The 18,810-nt window shown below is 47.9% G+C and overlaps 1 protein-coding gene across 3 annotated transcripts in view; it reads left to right on the top strand.

Annotated features, from left to right (window-relative positions):
• Positions 1 to 17,567, top strand: part of SH3GL3 (SH3 domain containing GRB2 like 3, endophilin A3) — a 151,725-nt gene extending 134,158 nt beyond the window's left edge. For 2 of the 3 annotated variants that reach the window (XM_045561572.1, XM_045561570.1), the window contains one exon: positions 16,902 to 17,567. In XM_045561572.1, coding sequence (XP_045417528.1) covers positions 16,902 to 17,107 — 206 coding nt within the window. In that variant the 3' untranslated portion in view covers positions 17,108 to 17,567. Of the gene's footprint in view, positions 1 to 8,454; positions 8,631 to 16,901 lie in introns of those variants that run through there. The other variant, XM_045561573.1, reaches the window with a different exon arrangement.
• The last annotated feature ends 1,243 nt before the right edge of the window (positions 17,568 to 18,810 follow it).

Genomic DNA, 18,810 nt, shown 5'->3' with positions numbered 1-18,810 from the left:
AGGGTAGCACTACTTTCTGTTTCACAAACAAAAACAAAAGCACAAACCCAGCTGTAAAATAGGATGTCCCCGGGCATGGCACAGTCCGGGGAGAGCATCCAAGCAGCCGGGCGTTCTGGTGCGTGGAGTCACCCAGGGCCTGGGCCGTTCTCGTCCTGTGGCTTCCAAGCTGCTGCCCTGGCTGTTGCCGCTGCAGCCAGACGCAAGGGGAAAAAGAACAAGTGTCTGCGCTAGACGTGTCCTCTGAAGCCAGCACGGCAGAAATGACACACTCACATTCCAGGGACGAGAGCTCAACAAGCAGCCACACCGAGTGGCGGAGCAGCTGGGGCAGTGCAGTCTCCGGTGCGGCAGCCGGGACCCGGTCACGGGGGTGTCTCGGTCTGTCTGGGACGCTGTAATGACATACCGTAGATCGGGTGGCTTCTAAACAACTGAAGTTTATTGTTTACAGTTCTGGAGGCCGGGAAGCCTAAGATCGAGGGCCCATTCCTCACAGGCGGCACCTTCTGGCTGTGTCCTCCCACGGCAGAAGGCGCAAGCAGCCTCCCTCGGGCCTCTTCTTAAAGGCATCATTCCTACTCGTGACCTAATCATCTCCTCAATCACTAAGCCACTGACCTAATTTTCGGCTGAAGGCCTTACCTCTTACTACTATTACGCTGGGGATTGGGCTTCCGCCTGTGGACTTTGAGGAGCACGAGCATTCAGACCAGAGCAAGTGGGGGATGCGCAGCAGGCCCTAGTCCGTAACGACCGTGGGGTCCGCTGGGCAGAAATGTCGAGGACTCCCCTACCCTGGCCGTGGAGAAGTTTAGTGATTAGACCTTGGTTCTGCTCTCCGGTGTGGGGGGTACTGCCTTGTCCTGTATCCTAGATTTGCCCTCCCAGAAGTCTTTTATATCTTCCAGGTCACGTTGGAAGGAGGCTTTGCAAGGCTGCCTTCTGTAGCGTTTGTGCTCAGGGAGCTTGCGGGTTCCTTATAGTTCGGCAGATACAGGTTTTCAGGATGGGCTTGCACCTCTTATCACGACTTGATTTCTTAAAAACTTACTGAGCTTCTGGTCGGTGTGCTCCCAGGCAGCTTCATGTGCCCACGATCACGTTCAAGGTTCCTTCTTAGACATAGCTCTTGGGACTGCTTTCTTTCTTTCCTTGTCTAACTGCACGTTTCTCTCTTAGCTTATAGGGCTCCCTTGAGGCCCTCTGAAACCACAGACGTGAGTGGGAAGGCACGCCTTTCATTTAGTCTTTGCCGTGAAGCTGAGTTCCCCTGGTTGAAGGATGTCCCTGAGAACGCTTTGGAGGAGGACCTGTTCTCTGTGGCACAGAAGCGGTTCGCTTTTCTAATGTGTGGGGGACCCCACCTCTGATCTTTCTCTCTTCCCTTTTAACTTTGCTTGCAGACTGGCCCTTCTTATCTTTCTTACAGTCACTTGCCACACCCACCAAGGAGCAGCTAAAACACTAACATTCTGGTACATCCAGCTTCTTTCTTTGGAGCTGCTGGTGTGTGGTCTGCTTTCAGAGTTATGATGGGCAAAGTTTTACCAGCTGTTTGGCCACAATCTAACAGGTTGCTGGCTTTCGTGCCTGTTATGTGTTTCCTCTTCCCCACTGCCTGCCTGCTGAATCAGTGCCACTCATTTTGGTTTTATCGTGGTAACACCCCACTTCTGGTACCAGTTTCTGTGGTAGTTAGGGAATAGTGGCTACTATTCCAGGGAGACTCAAGATGGCAATGGTTCAAACAAGATAGAAATTCAGGACGGAAGTCCAGGGCCAGCGATTCCCTCGTAAGGTGGCTACATCACTTCCATTCCCATCCCTCTGCGAGAGCTTAGTCACAAGACCACATCTAGCCGCAAAGGCTGGGGGAGGTGAGCAGAAGAGCCACTTCCTACCTGTAACGATGTTTCCCTGGAAGAAGGGGGAGTGGGTTTTGGCTGCCAGCTTGCCGTCTCCACCACGTCTGTTTACTGCAGATTTGCTGTGGGAGACAGTGGCTGTTCTGTTACTCAGTGCTCTCTGGGGCTCCACGGAAGTCATTTCTGTTAGGGTGCTGTACCAGATACATTCCCAAAAGCTGCGTAAGCACCCACATAGGGATAACCTAGGGGTTGACAAACTTTTTCTGTCGAGGGCCAGATGACAAATATTTGAGGCTTCATGGTCTCTGTTACCTACTCAGCTATGTTGTCACAGCACACAAGACAATGGACAATATGGACAATATGTAAATGATGAGCACAACTCTGTTCCACTAAAACATGACCTGGCTCACAGGCCGTAGTCTGCCACCCCCTGGCCTGACTCACTGGGAAATCAGCTTAGCAGTATCTATCAGAATCAATACAAATGTTTAAACACTCAGTGGCTTCATTCCTGGAAATGCATCCGAAAGAAATAATTTGAGCAAAGCATCTTCCTGTGTCTATTACAGCTCTATCTAGAGGAACAGAAAAGTTATACATGGGAACCACCCGATGACCCATGTTTATTTACATATATTTGTCAATAGTAGGATAATAGCTAGGTAATTTATGGCATATCAAATGGCATGTTGTGCAGCTATTTAAATGTTTTAATATGGAAATTATATGAAACAAAAAATACTTATTGGTATGAGTATGATATTAAGTGGAAAAGAAAGACACAACTTTTCCAGTATACTATGATTACAACTTTGTAAAGCTATATCTGCATATATACCAGGCTAAAAGGTAGGATTATGGGCAATATTTTTCTTTTTTTTTTTTTAAGATAGTCTCTAAATTGTATTTTGAAAAGAATTTTTGAATAAACCAGAAAGTGTATATTTAACAGTGGGAAAAGTTAATGGCTCTTGAAGAACAGCTGTACATCCTTCTTTAAAGAAATTATGCATCCCGGCATCGTTTCCATTTGCCCTGGCTGCCAGGAAGCTCAGTGCCAGGGGTTCCAGCGCGGCACCGTGTGAGTGACTGCGGCCAGAGCGCGTGCTGCTCCTGCCCCTGTGACCAGGGGAACCTCGCGTCCTCCTTGACTTGGGGCAGTCCCAGGGTATGTCTTTTGCTCCAGCGTAGTTTTTAATAGTGTCCCCCTTTTCATCTCAAAATTTCTGTTGTTTGGACAAAAATTATATTTTTTCCCTTCCTTTTAGGGCTTTAGCTTTCTACTTATGGTCTGAAAAAACTTTATTCTGCATACAGATACAACTATAAGCCACTTCAAAATTTCTGTTTAGAAAGAAGCTAAACAGTATAAACTAATAAACTATAAAAACTTGGAAATGAGCTCAACCTCAGCCCCCCACCAGTATATTATATCTGAGTGAAGCAGAACCCTGGGCCCCAGGGCACAGTCCTTGCCCCGCCGTCTCTACCCTGCCAGTGGAGACCTGCTGGTACCCGAGCAGAGCAGAGGGTGGTTCTTGGACACAGCACCTCAGATCAAGCTCCCAAGACGCCACACTCTCATTTCCAACAGGGGAACTCAGCTTCCTTTGCTGCAGCCTCTCAAAGTAACAGTGAGGACAGTGCTGAGCACTGTGAAAAGGAAAAGGGATTTGGATTAAAGTATCGCTTGAGGGCATAGGAACCTAGCACAAGCGCCTGCAGTGTGCCCCATGTTATTCGATGCTTTATATATATAACCCATTGCATCCTTGTAACAGTACTGCAAGGAAGAGATAATAATAAAAAACAAAACAATGTTAAGTAATAATGTAATGATAATGGCAGCTATACTTACTGAGTATTTACTATGGGATAGATATTGTACTAAATACTTTATATACATTTCTGGTACTATTTTCATCCCCATTTTACAGATGAATAAGTGGAGGCTCAGCAATGTTAAATGAGATTTCTCAAGGTCACAGAGCTAGTAAGTAGCAAAGCTTGATACTTTATTGTATAGATATTTTGTTTTATATCATTAAGAAGAGATACTAGAGGCTGGGCGATGTGGCTCACGCCTGTAATCCCAGCACTTTGGGAGGCCAAGATGGGAGGATTGCTTGAACCCAGGAATTCGAGACCAGCCTAGGCAACATAGCAAGACTCCCCCCCACTTCAAAAAAAATTAAAAAGAAAATAGCTGGGTGTGGTGGCGCCTGCCTGCAGCCCTAGCTACTCTGGGGGCTGAGGCAGGAGGATCGCTTGAGCCCAGGAGCTCCGCTGCACTCTAGCCTGGGTGACAGGGTGAGGCCCTGTCTCTAAAAAAAAACGAAGAAGAAGAAGGAATATTGGAGAATGTTAGGAAATGTTCAAGAACATTGGGAATGGTCTATTTCCAAGATTTGTGATTGCGGGACATCTGTGGTCAGCAAATAGTCGCAGAGGGAGTCTGCTGTATACATCTGACTCGGAAGAAGAAAACACTGATAGGACAGTGAGTTCTTTGGCTTCCCCATCCAGGCCATGCATGTCAGTGCTCTGGTCCCCTCCTGTGTGGACAGTAGCTCTGTCCCTCGGCAGTGAAGTTGTTGGAGGGGCGACGTGCAGCCAGAGATCACAGATGTGTGAGGAGGCCCAGTGTCCAGTCATTGGACTCTCCGCTGCGGCAGACTAGGCTGGGTGCCCCTGTTCCCGTCCGCCCCGCGCTGTCCTCGGCTCTGCGTTTCCCTCGGCAGGCGCTGAAAGTCCCTGCCACGCACCTAGCATCGGGCTTGCTCGAGTTTGTGGCTGGAATTTGCGAGTGTAAAGGGGTCCTGTACCGTTTGTTTCTGAGGCACAGTTTCAAAAGAAAGTGGCATTTCATATCCTGCATTAATGGGAAATTACTTTCCATTAGGGTTCTGAATGATTTGCACATAATGTTTATAAAGTGAAGGAAAAATGTCAAGCATTTCACTAACAATTTAAAGCAAAGCTCGCAAGCCTCTGCCAGAAATGAATTCCAAGAACATTTTCTTCATCATTTCTGCTTTCTAAAGAAGAAAAGGGGAGAGAGATGAAAGAACGCAGGTCAGTCAGGCAGCCTGTGTCGTGGGACCGAGATGGAAGCCTTGATAGTCCCGCGAGGTGCTTGAGAGAATGAACCGAGCCAGCCAGCAGTGGAGGAGGGACAATCCCCTCTCGAAATGACGATCGCAGACAAATCTGACTTTGGGCCTGGCTGGGAGCAGCAGCTGCCTGTCCGGGCCTGTGAGCTGGGGTCAGCCTGCTTCATGAGCGTAAGCTGCCCTCTGTCCCCAAAGGGAAAAAGAAGCCAAGAAAGTCTTTGAGCTGAACTGTGTGCCTGGCTAGCTCCCAGAAAGCTGTTGACCTTGAAGGAAATAGTGTAGGAACTTGTGATCTGGGCACAAGTGTCTTCCCCACCCCCTGGGGGTTGTCGGGCGCCAGTTGTCACTTAACTGAATTACAAATTGAAAGACTAGAAGACAAAGTATATTTCACATTTTTTTATCAACTCATTTTTTAATGAAGATTTTCTTTTTTTAATTTTGCTGAAATTTCTTAAGAGGGCACCACTTTCTATAACCCCAGCTAAGGGTTAACATGCTCCAAACCGGGGTCCGCTTTACAAATGCGGGGGCCTGAGGTTAGTTAACAGATGTGTGTTCCAAGTGTGTGCTTCGGGCGTGTCAGAGTGAGGCAAAATAAATCTCCCCAATGGCTTGTATTAAGACGTCCTAACTCTCTTTAGGTATAAAAGAGACTTTTATAAATTTCTTGACCCTTTCTGAGGTGGCTCGGAAATAATTTCTAGAGCCTAAGTCACTTCCCTCATTGGAGCAGGATCTCTAGGATTACGTTAGAAAATAAACATTTATTCCAAAGTAAAATGTGAAGTCTGAAAATTAAAGAAGACGAGCTTTACAAGTAGGAGTATGTGCCTTTTTAATCTAAATTTCCACAGAGGAAATTAAAATTGCACAGAGCAGTGACAATGGTGATTGCTTAGTCAGCAGGTTGTTCCTTCTGTTTCTCTTCTTTCCTTCCCACTTTTCTTCTGTTTCCTGCCCCCCCCCCCCCCAGCCTTCCCCGAGATACGTTTCTGTATGTGCTTCAGAGTCAGGGGTTGTGACAAGGGAGAAATAAACAAGGAAAAAACAATCCCGTGTTATAGCTCAGATGCTGGCACTTCTTAGCTGTGTGACTTTGGGTGAGTTTCTTAACATCTCTGGACTGATTTGAACTTGTTCCTAAATGAAGGGATTGGACTTAATACATTCCGAGGTACTTTCTAGCTCTCGATTCTATGGCTGCAATATTTATCTTTTATGAGTACTTAGCATTCTTAAGTGAATTTGAAAAATGTACAGGTTGAACATTTATATTTTCTGTATTTAAATTTTTTTTAAAATTAAAGTGTAAACTATGATTATTATTGTTGATCAGTAGCCATTGAAGAGGGAAGAGGGAAGGGTCCTCTTATTGTCCGACTGAAGGAAGCTTTGGATGGGAAGGTTTTCTCACTGCAGGAGATGGTTTCCTCTAATTCTTCTCCATAGTCTGTAAAAAGAGTTTTCGAAAAGCCATGAGAGGTAACTTCTGACTTAGTTGTGAGCATTTTGATACTACTTAGTTAAAATTGTCTCAAATGTTGCATATTTTATAATTTTAACATATATTCTATAATGATACATTGGATCTATAAGCTAAAATTTTAAATGCCAGCATCTAAATATTAATTTATATACTCATGTTTAAAGTAGCGTAGAAGTCGGCCGTTCCCAGGGATGACACTGTGCTGTCATGCAGCACGGCTCCAGGGGACTTTGCTTGAATCCGCATGAATGACGCCCCGGAGTTGTGCGCCGGGAATGGCTGCAAGTGCAACTACAACGTCAGATTCTGGGAATGAGAAAAAACACAGGGAAAGTAAGGAAACAGTGCCAGGCTGGTGATAAACGGCCGACACCAAACCTCCACTCAGGAGCGTGACAGGGAGAGGGGACTCTGCGGCCAACTAGGAAAGAGGGGCCGACACCGGTGCCCTTTGCCCAGAGTGTGGGCTCACCGTCTTGAGCCATTCTGACTTTTCAGGAGAAGCCATGAACCACATGTTTATGTGAAATCTCCTGACTTTTAAATACTGGCAACTAGTCCACGTTGTGAAAAGCAAGGAGCAGGCAAAACAAAGTTCCCTCTACAGGTGGGTCCCCGTGCCAGTGACCAGAAAGCCCTGGTTAAGGCCACAGTTTGTCTTTCCCTTTCCCCGTAACTCAGAGTGGAAAACGACCCGCATACATTGTGCCTGGTGGTAACAGAGGGTCACCTCCCGGGGAGTTTTTATGAATAAACGGGCCACGGCTTCTGAAGAATCTGCAAAAGACATCTCAGTAGACAGGGCTTTGTAAGGCGGAGGACGCAATTTTGTTAGTTAAACCCATGGACTAGGATCTGTATAAATTGAGGAGGATTTGGTGTTAAGGTTAAAACAAATCATATGTGCTTATTTTTTATCGATTGTAATGATTAAACGAGTTCCATGGACAAGTAATTTCAATAAATCACGTCTCCTGTGGATAAACACAGGGCTGTTATTTCTAGAACAGCAGCCTGTAGACTGTTGCTAGACTTTACTCCGTGGTTTCCTACTGACCCATCACAGATTAAGACTTAAAATTTGCAGATACGGAAACCAGAACCCAAAGGTGACCCAGTCCAGAGAGAGGAGGCAAGGATCTGAAGTTGCCGACCAGTCTGCTCTTCCAGGGGGCAAAATAATATTGTAGAGATGTTGAACAAAATGGTTTTAGTGGTATTATCAGAATTACACACCAATGTTGTGTCTGGGTCAGGTAAGGGAAGGTATTAGCTTCAAAAGAATTTTGCTACAAGAGTTTGAGATTCTACACTGGGAAAAAGAAATGGTAACTTTTGAAGGGAGTTTGCACCAGAGAAGCTCATTCTAATTCCGAAGAGATGTTGTCTCCCAGGGCGAGCCTCCCTCGGTGAGTGCTTGAAAACGAGTCTGAACCACAGATAAACTTGGAAGTTTCAAATCAGGTTTCTTCCCCACCACAGCAGGAGAGGGATCGTCTGGTCGGATGGTTCAGGTGCAGTCAAATCTCAAGGTCATCTGGGTCGTGGAACCAAAGCTTCCAGAAGGAAACTTGGGTCCCATTCGTGAGTGGGCTGCTGACTCCACCCATTAGCGGGAGCCTTCCCGTCCGCCCCTTAGCTGCCCTGTGAGTAGCTCGAGTGAGGAGGGCCGCCTTTGGATTTCCAGACTTCAGACCTGGGAGTGAGCAGAAAATGAGCCCACCCCGCCGAGAGGGGCGTTGCCTGCAGGCCTGTCGGTGAAGTGGGCTTTGGAGTCAGAGGGAAGCCCAAGTCCTGGCTCTGCGTCACTTCATACCTCTGGGTCTCAATCTCGTCATCTAAAGAACGGGGATTGTCACCCCTACTGCCCGGGATTATTCTAAGGATTAAATTAGATCATGTAAATTAGAGGTGCTGGACTGGGCACCTGCTACAGAGTAAGAGCCTGGTGCTACATAACCGTTATCTGATTTCCCAGCCTACTGCAGACTGGAGCCAGCAGATTAGAAAGGCCCGAGGGACTGCTTCGGGAAGGCCCACTGACAGCAGGAAAAGGTGACAGGTCGCAGCCCGACTACAAGGGAGGCAAGAGAAAAACTATAAAAAGCAGGAACAAAAACTCAGAAGGCACAGCAGTCTGGGGCAGTTACTAAAAGACAAAGAGCCCTCCTCAGGTCAGTAGCTTCCGGAGACTCCGTGCCTTGTACAGGGACTTGTGGTGACAGCAGTCGTGCGAATTACTTCTTCCTCTGTCCCCTCCTCCCCCCAAATAGCTGTGGGGAGGGGTCGCGGTTTGCCTTTCAGTGGGGATACTCTGACCAAATGCTTCTGGGTCATGAAACCCCCAAAGTCAAGGCCAGCAAAGGAGGAGAGACGACCGTGGGATCCTTTGGCGGTCTGCAGACAACACAAGTTCAAGGATAGCAAAAGAGCCGTGATTTTTAGTGCTACAGAGAGAAAGATGCCCTTGCCCCATGACCACTCCTTCCACCTCCACCTCTCGGAGCTGGAAAAGGAGCCCTTGGGGACAGGCTTCCAGGTCCTGGCGTGTGGCCCAGAGGGTGGGGGGCGGGGGACAGAGAGAGAATGAGAAGGGCAGGCGGCAGAGATGTCAGTCCCTTCTGACGCCATTTGCACCCTGGTGTCCGGTCCACCACCTGGTGTAGACGCGGTTTTTAACGGAAGCCTTGAGCTGCTCACCTGGAAGCAGGAGCTCAGGCTGAGGAAGGCAGGAGGGACTCGAAGTGCCTGAAGGACACTCCTTGGGCATTACAGCAAGGCCAGGTGGGACCGGGGCGGGCCTTCCTGAGGATCCGGGTAGGATTCAGGTAGACAGTTGCTCTGGGAGATGAGGACTGGGAGCGCCCTGGGGCGTGCTGAGCTGAGGACCCGAAGGCTCGCTCCAAGCCCAGCTGACGGGCCATCCCCTTGGTGGGGCTTGGCTCAGCAATGCAGTGGGGGTAAACCCCCAAGCTGCTGATTTCCAGAGGGGGTAAACCCCCAAGCTGCCGATTTTCAGAGTGGGTAAGTGACACAGTGACCAGGACCACAGACTCCGACCTGGCCAGAGGCTGAATCTCAGCACTGCTGCTTAACTGTGTTAAAGCTCGGTCTGCCTCAGTTCCTCCACCCTCAGACTGGGGGGCAATGGCACCCACTCATAGGATTTCTCTGGAATTAAGTCCGTTAATATCGCTGAGGCACTTTAGAATATTGTCCCAGAGCATGGTAACCACCAGAACTCGAGCGTTACTGTTTCATCTCTGCAGCTGAGTGGGGCTGGGGACCGTGGGCGTGGACCACCGCGACCTCAACAAAATGCTCAGCGTTTCTGGGTGTGCCAGTAACCCTCTGCAGCAGGGACGTGGGCAAAGCAAGTGGGGCTGGGAGCCACTGCAAAGAATTTTCCTTCTGTTAAAATAAGAGGGGACCCTACATTGTTAGAAACTGGGCCATATTATTGCCAAGTGGGAAGTGAGATTTATTTTAGGGGGAACAGGGTTTCCCTACCTATCGTGTGTGGCCGAGACAGTACTTACTGACCAGCCACCCTAAAACTCTCATGGTAGGGCCTCTCTCTCTCTCTCTCTCTCTCTCTCTCTCTTTTTCCTAATGGTGTGGAACAGAGCTTGAATAATAAATATTTAACAGGGACATTCCCTTTTCTCTGTTAAAATAATCTTTGTTTCAGTACTTTAACAAGGAAGACTGTGTTTTCCCACCTCTGCTCTCATGTTACGTTGAAGCCAGGTCTCAGGAGGAAAAGAAAATAAGCACAGGCCACACGGGGCGGGCAGCAGTGGGCTGAGGGCTTCTCCCCGGCCAGCGCGGGGCCAGGGCGTCGGCCGTCTGCTCTGGGGCACATGGAGCTTGTGTGCGCGTACTCGCGGGGGTTTCGCGTGCCACCTCCGGGACATCAGAGGGCAGGGGGCAGAGGTGGACCAGGACCAGCTGCAAGACCACAGGGGGAAAGGAGTGGTTGTTAACAAAGATGGGACACTGGGTTGGACCTGTCTTTTCTTACGAGAAGTTTCCAGCAGAGGTGCCGACTTCTGAGGGTGGGAAACTAGGCATTTGGGCACCTTGGACACCTTGTGTCTAGCACAGCTGGGAAGATCCCACCAAGGAAACGTGGCCCATTGTGCCCGGACTTTGGGTTCCATCCACGGAGACTTGGACTTCTCGTTTATGTCTAGGAAAAATTCACACTATCACTCAGGTGGGCGGAAACGTTATTTCTCTTTAACTGAACTGAACTCACTCACGAGCCTCCATTTAGACCAGTGGTGGAAACATCTTAATCTTTTTTCCATTTCTACTGTTGACCGAAAAAAAAAACCGAAAGAAAGAAAATGTAATCTTTTTTCCATTTCTTCTAATGGTGGAAAAAAACATAATCTTGCCATTTCAAGGTAACTCAGTCTTTTCCAATAGAAAGTGTAGACAATCCCTGTATTACTCAGGCGATCAGGATTTAAACACAATCAATTCCGAGCTGAAATTCCCTATCAGGGCTGTTGGTTTTCTCAGAGGTTCTCGCCTCCCACCTGTCTACCCCAAGATGTTGCCTGAGTACAGGAGGGTTGTATAGGTGAAGGGACTTACTGCCACCACTGGGGTGACTTGTCACAGGAGGCCTGGGCCCGGGCTGGGATCTGCTGACATCTGTGGCCAAGCCACCTCGCTCTGGGTTGCCAAAGCTCTGCATTCCCGGCCCTGTGTAACCATGCTCAGGCCACCTCTGGCCTCACCTCCTGCTGGGACTTGAGGGGATCTGTCCTCAGTTCGAGGGAAGCCAGGGTCTCTCAGGGCCCTCTGCTTAATCCCAGCACCCCGCCCTCTCCACTGAACTGGGGCTGCTGTGTGGGTCCAGAGCGCGTGGGGAGCCGGCTCTCTCAGGGTTCCAGCAGCAGGGGGGGCCTAACCCCGGCCCCAGAGTGAGATCCGGGAGCATTGCAGCCTCCTGCCCACCCTTTTCTTTCTGCAGGTCCCGGCCCCATTCCCTGCCTCCAGGAAGAGCTTGTGTCTCTTCTCTGGGTGGCAGGAAGCAGCCCCTTCCGTTCCACGGCTTGTAATAAAATCTCTAGGCTCTCAGTTCTTCAAGCTCTGGTTCCTTGGAACCCAGTAGTCTCTCTCTCTCTCTCTCTCTCTCTCTCTCTCTCTCTCTCTCTCTCTCTCTCTTTCAAATCTCATAAAAGCCTACCTGGCTCTGGCACAAAAGCCTGAAAGCCTTGGCTTTCACAACATTTTACAACTGAAATAGCATCATTTGGGAACTTAAAAGCTAAACATTGACTGCTTTGTTCATGTCCGCGTTCCACCCTCCCCCTCGAGTAAAGGAGGCCACAGCTCATTGGATCGAGGGCCGCAGGCAGCAAAAATGACCCAGAATGAAAAATGCGCTGATATTATACACGCTGCGTAATTCAAGACAGCCAGTCTCAGCTCTGGCTGGTGTGGCTTTACCCAGGGCCGACGCTGCTGAGAACCGCGCTCAGCGCTGTGGGCAGCCTGGTGGGGGTGGGGCGCCAGGGGCATCAGGGAGCTCCCATGCAGGGTCTCCACCACGTGGTCTTGGGAGAGATGCCCTGTCTTGGGTTCATTTGCTGATGGAGTGTGCCGTGAGTGCTGGGCTCTTTCCAGCTCTCAGAATATCACAGTGGGCAATGTGGCAGTGGTCCCCTGCTCAGAATGAATGAAGTGGGGAGTGAGTAACGTGTCTTTTCCTTGATGTGCTCCGTGTGTGTGTGTAGACAGTGCACATGTCTGCGCACATAGGTGGTGGCCTTGGACACGTGTATGCCTGCCATTTGGTATTGATTTTGGTCTTTGCTTATAGAGTAAATGGGAGGGAAATCTGTGTGTATAGTTAACCCTGTGGTCAGTGTGATTGCCTACACGGTGTCTTGGCAACCTCAGCCGTGTCATAGAGCATGTAAGAGGTGACATGGAACAAGGAGGGTCATGGCCTAGGGTCTAGAGCCCTGGTGTCTCGTTCTGGCTTGGACAGTGCCCTGGAGCCCGGCCACTGTGACCTCTCAGAGGCATTTCTACCTCCTCGTGGAACAGGGGTGGGTTCATGGAGGACTGCCAGGTTCAGTTCCAGCGTTAACACTGCGTCCAAGGAAATGCCTCCCGAGACACCGTGTGGCTTGGCGCTCGACTCCTTCTCTGCTAAAAACTGGTAGTGGGGGAAATGCTAAAAGAATACCGATCATTTTTATAATTGACATTAAACAGCTATACATTAATAAAATTGACTGTGACTCATGGCTCAAGTTGCTGTGAGTGTGCAGTGCCCAGCCCCCGCCTACCTGCCCAGGTGCACACTGAATGGCCAAAGCAAAATGAAAGTTCTGCATTGTAAACACTCAGGTCCCCAGTGCTTTGTCTGAAATCATCGCAGGTTATTCTGTTCAATTCAAAATAACGAACGAAGCCCCGATATTCGAATCCTTCCACTTCCCAACGTTCTTCGTTATGCCAGGAAGAATATGCAAATTGGGCAGGGGTTGGGGACCTGGCACGGAAGGAGCCACCGGATGCTAGAAACATCAAGCGGATCCTAGCGGTTATACTGCAGGTGGGTCCAGATTTTAAAAGGCCGACCTACCCGTAAGTCACCACGCGGCAAGGAGCTGCCTCCCTGCAGAGGAAGAGGAACCGGCAGCCACCACCTTCCCCTTCTCCAGCTGAGATGCGCGACACTTCCAGGCTCTGGGAAGGAAAGCGGAAGAAGTGGAGGGCCATTACGTTGGTGGTTCTCAGCCTGCCCTGGACATTGGAAGGACCCGGGGAACTGAAAGGATACTGATGCTCAGGTCCCGTGGCCAGAGCCTCTGGTTTGATTGGTTTGGGGTTCAACCCGGGCAGTGGCTGTTTAATATGCCCCCAAGTTGAGGACCACGGCCTTAGGCCCTCAGTACGCGCTGGGGAGCTCCGCTGGCAAGAGCTCCTTGGTGGGTGCAGGCTGGGCGCTCACTCCCACCCGGATGTGGCTGAAGTGCCGAGGAGGCTCTGGCAGTCAGATGGCACCTGGGGAACCCCCGTCCATCAGAGAAATGGGCGCCACTCGGTGAATTTCTAGGAATTTCTAGGCGTTGAAACAAAGAGAATAAAATCCCTCTCACAGCAGGAGAACTCCCCACCCCAGCTCTTTCCTCCCTCCCCCACAGGGCTGCCACCTCCCTGCCCCTCCCCAGGACAAAGCTGCTTCTCGGTGGACCAGCCACAGAAATGCCCAAATTTACTGTCTCTTTTTCCTTGGAGCTAAAAGACTTGGTGAAGAAGGAGCATAATCTCCAGGCAAGCATGTTTCAACTCTCGCTTGAAGTCTAGAGGGAAAAAAAGTGTTTTATAATCATATAAAAAGGAAATAAAAATGGAAAACATCAAATAAGATGGCAGGAGTAAGATCAAATACATCAGAGATTTGTGTCACGGGCAAGGATTGCACCCTTCTGAAGGGCCAGATCCCGCAGGGCTGGCGGGGCTTGCTCTGCGATGCTGCTCCCCCACCTTTTCCAGACAAGCTCTGCTGGTGTTGGGGGCAGAAGGGAACCTGGAAGAGCCTTTTGCATAAGAAGCAGCTATGGATGGTGGGCGCTTCCCTGATCTCCTGTTGGACAGCTTGGTCCTGCCTAGTGGTGATGGCCTCTCTCCGTGGCGGTCCCCATGTACACGGGAGGTGTGGTTTCCTGTGGTTGGGTTAGTTTCCTTCCAGCCCCATCCTCAGAGACACTCATATCTCCCTGTGGCCTCCTCAGTGGCCCATGGTCCCAGCCTCTTCTGGGTGTGACATCATCTCACTTAGCCAGGAGGCCACCTGGGCAGCCCCTCAGCCCACCTTTGGCTCCTTTTTGTGAAACTGTGGGAACTGCTGAGGTCCTTCGGGGGTTATAGAGAACTGCAGTGAGGCGACCCCATGCCCTCCCAAGACACACTAAGGCATTGTCCTCAGCTATCCTAGAAGTCACCCGACGGTCAGAAATCCATAGGCCTAGCTTGGGGCAGTTTTTTTTTTTTTTCCCAAATCTTCAAGATGTGAATATTTTAGAAAATAGAAAAAGAAGCAATGTTCATTTTTTAAATAAAGCTAACTTAAGTCTGATACCAAAACCTAATCAGAATACAAAAACAAAATCTCACTTTTAAATACAGATGCAAAAACTTTTAAATACAGATGCAAAAACCTTTAAATATAGTAACAAACTCAATCTAGCCATAGAATAAAAGCATAATACGTGCACGAGTGTGGTTTTTTTCAAGTGGTCACTCATTCAGAAAAAATATCCTAAAATTAATCTTATTAATACTCAAAGAGTAAAAGAGCATGATCCAGTCAAAATTGAAATGAGACTTTTGTGGTAGAAACCTGATACGCTGATACTAAAGTTTACCTAATTAAATGATTTCATGAGAATAGCCAGGACATTTTGAAATAGAAGAGTAATGACTGGGAACTCGTTTTACTGGTTACTAACATTGTTTCAAAGCTACAGTATTTACCATGATATGGTTCTGTTACGGAAATAAATCAGTGGAACAAAATGGAAAATCCTAAAACAGATCCAAGTGCCCACGATAATTAAATATATGACAGACATAAAGATAGTCTTTGAAATCAGGGGAGGGGGGATGAATTATTTAATAAATTATGTTGGTGTAACGGCTCCAGCATTAGGTTCTTACTCTTTTTGCCAAAATCCAAATGGATTAAAAGTAAAAGTTCTAACATGAAAAAAAATTAAAGTACCAGAATAAAATTTAGTTGAATATTTATATATGATTGTGGGGAATAAACCATGAATGAAAAGTCTGGTTAATTTGACTGCTTATACTGCTTTCAATTTCTGTACAAATGCCAAAACCAAACAGAAACCCTACTTCCTGCCCCACTGCCAGCAAAAACTCCAAAAACAAAATGGAAAAAAAAGATGATGACTGGCAATAATGTTTGTACCAAACGTGACAGATAAAGCACAAATATTTGTAGATAAAGAGGCTCCTAAAAATTTTTAAGAAAATGATAGAAAAATGAATTGATGGTAAATGTTAACTATCTGGGAAAAAATTCATGTCTTATGACCATCAAATCCCTTCCTAGGAATTTATCCTCGGGAATTAATTGTGCACATTTGTAGATATTTGCGTATAAGCTACTTTTCAAAGAGAAGGAGACAGAAAAAAGGAAAAAATGAAGAAAGGAAAAGAAGGGAGGAAGGAAGTAAAGAAGAAAAAGAAGAAAGGGCCTTCAATGTCCAATAGGAGATTAGTCAACGGAATTCTTTTATGCTGTTACAATTAACAGCAGGTCAGTCATTAAAAGTAATCTGGGAAGATGTTCACAATAGCATGTACAAGAAGATTCTTTTATAAAAACAACTATATGTAAATATATGCACAAATTCATAAAGACATCTGGGCCGGGCGCAGTGGCTCACGCCTGTAATCCTAGCCCTCTGGGAGGCTGAGGAGGGTGGATCTCTCGAGGTCAGGGGTTCGAGAGCAGCCTGAGCGAGACCCCGTCTCTACTAAAAATAGAAATAAACTATCTGGACAACTAAAAATATATATAGAAAAAATTAGCCGGGCATGGTGGCGCATGCCTGTAGTCCCAGCTACTCGGGAGGCTGAGGCAGTAGGATCGCTTAAGCCCAGGAGTTTGAGGTTGCTGTGAGCGAGGCTGACGCCACGGCACTCACTCTAGCCAGGGCAACAAAGTGACACTCTGTCTCAAAAAAAAAAAATAATAAGACATCTGGAATCCGATAGCTTCACATTGGTTATCTCTGGGTTAATGGGTTACAGCTGACTGTTCTCCATTTTGCATGCGTTTACTTTACCATATTATTTTAGCTTTGAAAAAAAAATTTTTAACGTTATCCTGAGAACCCCAGGCTTGGTATAATAACCCTGAGATGTCAGGCTGGTCTGTAAATATTCTGCTCTGTCCTGGTTCCTCTCCTCCCACTCCACGTCCTGCCATGGCCTGGCTCCTGGCCACCAGCTCTGCGACATCTCTCTGAGCACCAAGGCCCTCCCTGTTCCCCTCCCCTCAGAGCTGCTGAGCCGCGAGTGATGCCTCCAAGTATGTTCTTTAAATGTTCCCCGTGCAGCACACAGTCTCCACGGAGAACCTGGGAGCTCCCCGAGGGTGGGAGTGGCCAGATGGCTGCCCTGCCTGTCTTCGGCCTCGCCGAGTGGCTGCTTCCAGGAGCCGGGCTGGGCCTGGCTCTCTGCTCGGTGAGGGCCGGCAGAGCCAGAGACGCAAACAGCCCGGAGAGCTGGGTGGAGCCAGCCCTGTCGCGGGAAGGAAGCCGGCCCGGCTGTTGCTGGTCTCTCCAGACTTTCCCACATTTCCAGTTGCCCATGGCTAACTTGTCATGTTAATCTGTACTTTTTGTCTCCATGTCATGCGGACAGGTTCTAACGTTGCCATGGACCAGCCCTGCTGTCGTGGTCTCTATGACTTTGAGCCAGAAAACCAAGGAGAATTAGGATTTAAAGAAGGAGACATCATTACGTTAACCAATCAAATAGATGAAAACTGGTATGAAGGAATGATACACGGGGAGTCTGGATTCTTCCCCATTAATTATGTTGAAGTGATCGTGCCTTTACCTCAGTAAACGTGTAACAAAAACTTTGGACATACTTTCATAACTGAAATGAATTCACACCAGTGTTCTCTCAATGTGGTGTTCTGTGACATCCTTGCTCTCTGACCAACCTAATGACTTTTGTATGTGTGTTCTCTTTATAATGTATTTTGTATCAATTTAATTTGTATAAATGATGTTCTTGCCCTAGCTACATGAAAATATAGTTTTTTTTTTTTTGCTTATTGTCCTAAAAGTCATTGGTTAAATGTATGTGCTTCCTGTTGCTAAAAATAAATCACACCCATTGCAGTTATGCCAGCCAATTGCCTACGTTCCTCAGCTGCAGTGGAATGCAAAATTTAAAACTAAGAAATGCTCAATATTTTGTTTCTTGACATTACTGATGGCATCTGGTCTTTTCCCTTCATTGTATTTTAAGCTTACCTGTGAATAGCCCCAATAAATATGACACACGGTGTTGGCAAAAGGCCTGATTATTTTTAATGTTGAATTGATTTTTAAGCACAGCCTTCCAGCTGCAGACCCCTCCCATGCCAGACGGCTGAGCGGAGGCTTACAGCAAGGATGCCTAGACGGTAGCTCCTGACCGACGTCTGTCTGCAGGCCTGAGCGGGGCCGTCTGTTTCCTCCTGAAACACAGCACACAGCCTCCTTCCAGCTGGGGGACAGAAATCCCTTCCACCTGCTTTCAAGTTTTATAAAAGAACCCAACTCAAGCTGCTTCTGCTGCCAAATACTGGGTCGGTTTTTCGTACAGGTCCTGTTATGGATGCTGAGGGACCAGCATGGTCAGGAGGTGGGTTGAGTGCTCAAGAACACGGTCACTTAGCACTGGCCTTGCCCAGCATATGCACTTGTCACGGACTTTGGCCACTGGGGTCCACAACATTCCGGTTATGGGGGAGGGGCAGGCATTAGTTCCCAGTTGCAAGGAATGGGGCTCCCTGAATGGCTTGCCCAGGATCGCACAGCCAGGTACAGGCGTACCCCTGAGATATGGCGGGTTCAGTTCCAGACCACCACAATAAAGCCAATATGCCAATAAAACAAGTCACACAAATTTAGGGGGTTTCCCAGTGCATATAAAAGCTATGTTTACACGATACCGTAGTCCATTAAATGTGTGGTAGAATTATGCTTTAAAAAATGTACATACCTTAATTTAAAAACACTCTATTGCTAAAAAATGCTAAGGATTATCTGAGACTTCAGTGAGTTATAATCCTTTTGCTGGTGGAAGGGCTTGCCTAGATATCGGTGGCTGCTGACCGACCAGGGCCGTGGCTGGCTGAAGGTGACTGTGGCAATTTCAGCAATGACGTTTGCTGCACTGATTGACAACTCCTTTTATAAAGGATTTCCCTGTAGCCTGCCACGCTGCTTGACAGCATTTCACCCACAGAACTGCTTTCAGAATTGGAGCCAATCCTCTGAAACCAGACTGCTGCTTTACCAATGAGGTTCGTGTAATATTCTAAATCCTTTGCTGCCATGTAACAGCGTCTTCACCAGGAGTAGATCCATCTCGAGTAACCACTTTCTTTGCGTGTGCATAAGGAGCAACTCCTCATTGTGAGATTTTCATGAGTTTCATCATGAGATTGCGGGCATTCAGTCACATCTTCAGGCTCCACTAATCCCAGTTCTCTCGCTGTTTCCACCTCATCTGCAGTTACTTCCTCCACCGAAGTCTTGAACCCTTTGAAGTC

Source organism: Lemur catta, chromosome 9, assembly GCF_020740605.2.
Source record: "Lemur catta isolate mLemCat1 chromosome 9, mLemCat1.pri, whole genome shotgun sequence".
NCBI lineage: Eukaryota > Metazoa > Chordata > Mammalia > Primates > Lemuridae > Lemur > Lemur catta.
Note: the sequence above shows the minus strand (reverse complement) of the source record. Positions and strands in the feature narration are given on the sequence as shown.